Source organism: Egretta garzetta, unplaced genomic scaffold (assembly GCF_000687185.1).
Source record: "Egretta garzetta isolate BGI_Z169 unplaced genomic scaffold, ASM68718v1 scaffold232, whole genome shotgun sequence".
Lineage (NCBI taxonomy): Eukaryota > Metazoa > Chordata > Aves > Pelecaniformes > Ardeidae > Egretta > Egretta garzetta.
Window position 1 is genome coordinate 420,360 of NW_009258959.1, and position 6,563 is coordinate 426,922.

The 6,563-nt window shown below is 45.7% G+C and overlaps 1 protein-coding gene across 1 annotated transcript in view; it reads right to left on the minus strand.

The window, feature by feature from the left end:
- Positions 1–6,563, minus strand: part of FCHSD2 (FCH and double SH3 domains 2) — a 195,824-nt gene that overhangs the window by 6,401 nt on the left and 182,860 nt on the right. The window contains exons 13-15 of the mRNA XM_009634579.2: positions 1,462–1,596; positions 584–667; positions 273–450 (exon numbers count right to left, since the gene is read on the minus strand). Of these exons, the coding sequence (XP_009632874.1) occupies positions 273–450; positions 584–667; positions 1,462–1,596 (397 nt within the window). The remainder of the gene's footprint in view (positions 1–272; positions 451–583; positions 668–1,461; positions 1,597–6,563) is intronic.

Sequence of the window (6,563 nt, forward strand, 5' to 3'; positions counted from 1 at the left end):
GTAGGGGAGCGGTTGGGCTGGGGGAGCTTCAAGGGCTTTGCCAACCTAAACGATTCTGTGATTCTACGATTCCTTAATTTGAATTAATCTCAACTCAATGAGATAGCCAGGTAAATTATGCCGATTTGATATGAGACAGATAATTACCGAGAACAGTCATACTCAGATAGAGGTCAAATATGAGAAATTCTCATGTGAACATCCAAACTCGATACGCTGAACGCTTTTGAGAACGAGCTTAATATCCTATTTATTTATTTATTGGTATTTACCACTGGAGTCTCCATTCAGGCTGCCCGAGACTAAGTCGGCCTCCGTGGAGTTATTTGAGGTGTGTGATCGACTATCCAGTGCCGCAAGGGACTGGAGCATACTCAGCAGGCTGCTGGATGTCGGGAACTGCAGGTACTTCTCTGGCACATACCCCACTTGACCCGCTTTATTCCGTGCCTGTAAGTGAAGGACAGAAGAAGTGCTCTGCTTTTTGCATACTACTCTGAGGATAACCCAAATACTTTCTCCCGTTCCAAGTTCTGTTTCTAGAAGTCATAGTGAAAAGAAAACAATCTCAGAAAAATGATACCTTTACCCAGTCTTCCATATCCCCGTCTTCAATGACCTCCAATACCTCGTGTTCCTCTATGGTCAACTCATCGGGCTGGGAAGCCTGAAGTACGTAACAGGAAGATTAGAAAATAAAAGCGTTTTCAGGTGCATGGGACAGACAGTGTAAAGAAGATTCTCACCCAGACTTCTATTTAAACTGTCGTTTTTTAAAAAATCGAAAGTTTGATGATGTACCATACTTTAAAACATATTAATAAGGGTTCTTCTCTACACCTACTGACATTCACAAGACCCTTTTTCACTCAAGAGGATAGATGGAAGCACCCCGAATACCACCCAGCGCGTCGAACCCTATTTACTTTTGAAACCCTAATTACTCCATGCTCTCAGCCTGCCGCCGCCTTCGGTGTGATTTACAACTGACCTCGCAGTGCTAACAGGAGTAAATGGCATGAACGCAGTTTGTCAGCAAAGCCTGAACTCATGAATGGTGGCTTCACTGTTGCGGTACAAAGACGAGCTTTGTTGTACAGCGTACCAGCCTGCCTAGCCCTGAGAAGGCGTTTCCAATACAGCCGCGCCGGCTCAGCAAGAGAAATTACAACTTCTTCTACTGGCAGCCGGTCTCCTCGAAGCCAAAGAGGGACATCTCTGCGTGCTTCACGCACGGCCTTCAGCATTCTCCTGACCTGTGGCCTGCACGGGTTTCACAACGTCATGAATTTTACGCCGCGGCACTTTCTCACCACTAGATGTTAGATGTATTTAAGGCGCACCATTACCGAGCCAAATGCTGACGTTCTACCTCAACCTCCCACAGGACAGTTACATCTATTATTTGTTTGGTGCATCATTCATTTCTCCTAATCAAATTAAAAATAAAATATCACAAACCTTGTATGAATAAACAACTTTGCAAGTGAGAGGATAATTTCTTAGAGTACCAGAAGGACTAGAACTACTGTCATCAAAAACATCCATGCTGTCTTCAAACTCTTCACCTTCTTCCTTTTCTGGATCAGCATTAATCTATTAAAACCAATTAAAATGGGCGTTATACCACCAAAGAGAAAGAAGTGAGGGAACAACAATAAAAATGAACTGATCGGTGTTCTTCAGCGTGCGGTTTTTTTTACTACTTACGATTATTGAAACTGGACAAAAAAGAAAAAAATAAAAGCCTAAATAATATTGAGCATACGCTTCTCAAATAAGGTCAGGAAAGCAGTGGTCAAATAAAGCCAACACAGGGAAGCGGAAGAGTAAGAGCTGTCACCAAACCCCGTCTTTGCTTAACTCAGCTGTATTTCTTCACTCAAGCACAGCCCTGTGGACTTTAAAAAGAACCGTAGAAGATTCTGGAAGCTCCTACTCCACGGCTGGACATGGGATATAAGCTGTGACACAGTGACTAACGTACTTTGGAGATGGCGTTTCAGAGCCATAGCAAAGAGCTTAGTGGAAAAAGAAGAGTCCCTTACTGAGAATTTATGCTATTAAAGGATTAATGTACCTGCAACCATGAGTTATAAAATAAAATTGCAGTGGAAATATTTAAACTTGAATCGATTTTTTTAAAAACCAGCCTTCCAGCTGGTGTACTCTGCACAATAGATTTGCTGCAGTTTATGAAAAAAAAAGTCCTTAGAGGAAAGAAAAAAAAAAAAGAGTGATGATTAAAAACGAGCTATAAACGTTTAAATAAAAACTGAAGCTGATACTCCGGAAAAATTCAAGTTTCTATAAATGTAGTTGGGGTAACATTGACATGAGTTGTGCTTTGGCCTTGTGCCTGGCTTAAATTTTGAATAAACACTTTATCTCATGTGAAAAAAGGGAAGTCCTTTGAATCAAGGGCAACACTGTTATGTATTTGCCATCTTCCCTTTATTTATTCCTTTTGATTTGGGAGTGAATTTGGTGTTCCTCATGAAAACCACAAGGCTGATATATCAACAAAAAGTTAGGCTGAGACCAAACAGGCTCCCTAAACCAGCCGCCTCCATACCTCTGCTCTGTAACGTCTTTGCTCTTCTAGACCTGGAGTACAAGAGCACAAAGCTTCACCATTTTCTGACTTAGATTAATTTTATGTTACAATTTCTAGACTACGTCCCTGTAATTCATATTATTTTTTCCCATTCGTTTTCACTCAAGCGCCGTTTGCATCCACTGCTACTTAAATGCGTTCACGGACGTTGCGGTAACAAAAAAAATATATATGAGCAGCCAACTATAAATGATGGCGAATTTAAGGTTTCCCCCTCTAGTTTTCTGTGCGTGGTCTACGTCCCAGCAGCCAAACGTCACAGAGATCGGTGTGTCACGGCTAGAAAGACTTGTTGGTAAAACACCTGATCCTGGCTTTCTAACAGGAGGAGGAAAAATACATTTTCATTTTCAGCCTGCGGGCTGCTCAAACTCCTTGGACGGAATCATTTGCGAAGTAGGCACGCAGAAGGCAAAAAGCATGAACGGTACAGGAAACTCGGCAGTTTGTGTTTCACAACGCTCATCTTTCTGCGGAGTCTGGGAAGGAAAGACGGCATGCGCAAAGAATAAATACATCGGCCAGAATTATACCGAAGGTATGTAACAGAGAGCAAAGGTAAGAATAAATGCAGGGAAGAAGGTGATAAGATAGCTTGATTATACATATGAAAAAAGGTATGCAAATATGTATCTTGTCTTGTGGCATACCCTACACAAAAAGAGAGTTGACCCAAAAGCCCCTTTTTTATCTTTTGGAGCACTGTGTCCAGTTCTGGGCTCCCCAGTTCAAGAAAGATGAGGAACTCCTGGAGAGAGTCCAGAGGACGGCAACAAGGATGATGAGGGGACTGGAGCATCTCCCCTACGAGGAAAGGCTGAGGGAGCTGGGCTTGTTCAGCCTGGAGAAGAGAAGGCTGAGAGGGGATCTCATCAACACCTACAAATACCTCAAGGGTGGGGGTCACGAGGATGGAGCCAGACTCTTCCCAGCGGTGCCCAGCACCAGGACAAGGGGCCATGGGCACAAACTGAAGCAGAAGAGGTTCCAGTTGAACGGGAGGAAGAACTTGTTGACTGTGAGGGTGCCCGAGCCCTGGCCCAGGCTGCCCAGGGGGGCTGTGGAGTCTCCTTCTCTGGAGATCTTCAACCCCCGCCTGGACGCTGTCCTGTGCCCCCTGCTCTGGGTGAGCCTGCTTGGGCAGGGGGGTGGGACTGGGTGAGCTCCAGAGGTCCCTTCCAACCCCTGCCATGCTGGGATTCTGTGATCTGTCCTTAGAAACACAGAGACCCTGACAACAACAGCGAACACATTTGTACTGAACCACCTCCAGTCTGATCTGGATATATGACCCCTAGGAGCTGAAAAAGGCTGAAATTTCCTTGCCAATTCACCCACAGAGTGGTCTGGTCTGCTGGAGCCCCCAAGGGTATGGGTCAGTCAGAGGCAGTTTGCAATGCACATCTTTAGGGACTGAAACCACAAGTCTTTTTGCACAGGTCGCTGGTATCAGATGGCAATCAGGCTTGAAGAGGAACCAGTAACCTAAGAGCTGAAAGATGCTGGTGGCCAACAAGCTCCAGAGGAGTGAGCAGGGTGCTGCTGCAGCCAAGAAGGCCAACAGGGTGCTGGGGGGCATCAACAAGGGCATCACCAGCAGAGAGAAAGGAGCCATCATCCCACTCTGCTCAGCACACCTGGAATCCTGGGTACAGTTCTGGTCCCCGCTGTACAAAAAAGATGTGGACAGGCTGGAGGGGGTCCAGAGCAGGGCCACCAAGGTGATCCAAGGCCTGGGACGCCTCTCTCAGCCATAGGAGGATGGGCTGAGAGAGCTGGGTTTGTTCAGCCTGGAGCAAAGGAGGCTCAGAGGGGATCTCATCACCACGTACCAGTACCTAAGGGGTGGCTACAAGGAAGATGGAGACTCCCTTTTCACAAGGAGTCACGTGGAAAAGATGAGGGGGAATGGGTACAAGTTAATCCTGAGAAGATTCCTATTGGACATGAGAGGGAAATGTTTCACCATGACAATAGCCAACCACTGGAATAATCTCCTCAGGGGAGGGGTTGACTCCGCCACATTGGACACTGTCAAGCCTCAGCTGGACAGGGTGCTGGGCCATCTTGTCTGGGCTGGGCTCTTGCCTAGAAAGGTTGGACCAGATGATCCTTGAGGTCCCTTCCAACCTGGGATTCTGTGATTCTATGACCTTTTACAGTTAAGAGATGCTATAACCCTTTACAGTTAAAAGCATCTGTTTTCACGTTCACACTAAATGTACCAACTGCAAACTTCATTTCTAACCCTGCAACACTGCTTTCATTTTTGGAATAAATTATGTAGTTTTTACAATCTATTTGTAGTAGGCAGCATAAAGGTTTCCCAATAATATTAAAATGTAAGAGTAGTATTGCATATGCCTTCCAGATGGCATTAAAATTCAAAATGACGATTAACTTTTTTGGGCATGAATACTGGGAAAAAAAAAAAAGTATTCCCTCCCAAGATGAGGCATTTCATCATTATATCAGAAAGTCAGCCGACTGGGCGTAGGGAGGTGATGGGATATTAACTCCTTCAACTCGTAATGTTATTGCAGCAGGTTAAATAAACACGATGATATCCAGCCATCGATGCCGCTTTCTTCTTTTTAGCTCTCTGAAAGAAAATATATCAAGAGCTCTGCTGAGCAAATTGCATCGTGGCACACACCGCCACAAAGAGCAAAGCTGTGCGGGATGCAAGGACGGCCGATAGCTGGTTTCTGAGTATTAAACACTGCCCACTCGTCGAGGATGAGGTGAAAGCGCTGCTTGTTACACGCTGCAGAAATTCTAGTAATTGCAAGCAACGTAATTTCGGTAACAGTTCTAAGAATTCCATCCACGGGCTGTCCTCGTCTGGCCTGCCAAGGTCAACAGCATCTTTTTTTATACGGGAGCGTACGTAAGTGTAAAAGGGGAAAATAAGAATCAGAGTTTAACCTCCCATGCTGTGGCATCTGCTGGCTCGCCAGGGACTAGCACGGGGTTTGGCTCCAGGGCCAACTGTTGGCATGTCCGATGAGACAGAGAACAAGGTCTTAGGTGGAATCCAATGTGCACAAGGGGAAGTTAAAGGAGGTGGAGTACAAGAAGAAAGGGAAAAAACCCACTGTTAAACACAGCTATGTAACATATTCTCATCTATCCTGGCTAGAAAGGGATCTGAAATGAAACTCGGGACAAGAACTCCTTTGGGATTTGGGAAGGCTGAAGCTTGGATCTGCACACTCCAACTTAAATCTCTGATTACACTACTAACCATGGGAATAAAGCACTGCAAATCGCTGTGTTTGAGCTCTGTGTGTAAGCAACATCCTAGAAGAAACATCCTAACACCCCGAAGAAAGCAAAGAGTGGATTCAGGAGTCTCAGGATTTTCTGAGACTCCATTCAATGCTGGCTCACTTTTTTGAATTAAAGGTGACGTAGCTGGAAATAGCTGTACATCCAGAAAAAACCTTTCCCTCTACAGGTTTGCTACTGTTACTCAGAAAACCATAAAGAAGCAGAAAGGCACGAAGAAACACAGGAACAAACAGGATTTTTTGCGTGTAGATACCACATACTTGCTGAAATGGAGATTTCGTTTCTCTTAGCGAAAGCAAGCCATTCTCCAAATGACTGGCAATGCAATGAAAAATACTGCGTCCAGCTCTGGAGCCCTCAGCACAAGGAGGACATGGACCTGTTGGAGCGGGGCCAGAGGAGGGCTACTAAAATGCTGCGAGGGCTGGAGCCCCTCTGCTCTGAGGCCAGGCTGGGAGAGTTGGGGGTGTTCAGCCTGGAGAAGAGAAGGCTGCGGGCAGAGCTGAGTGCGGCCGCTCAGGGCTTCAAGGGGGCCCAGAGGAAAGGGGGGGACAAGCTTTTTAGTAGGGCCAGCTGGGACAGGACAAGGGGGGATGGCTTTAAACTGAAGCAGGGGAGGTTTAGACTGGATCTAAGGAAGAAATTCTTTCCA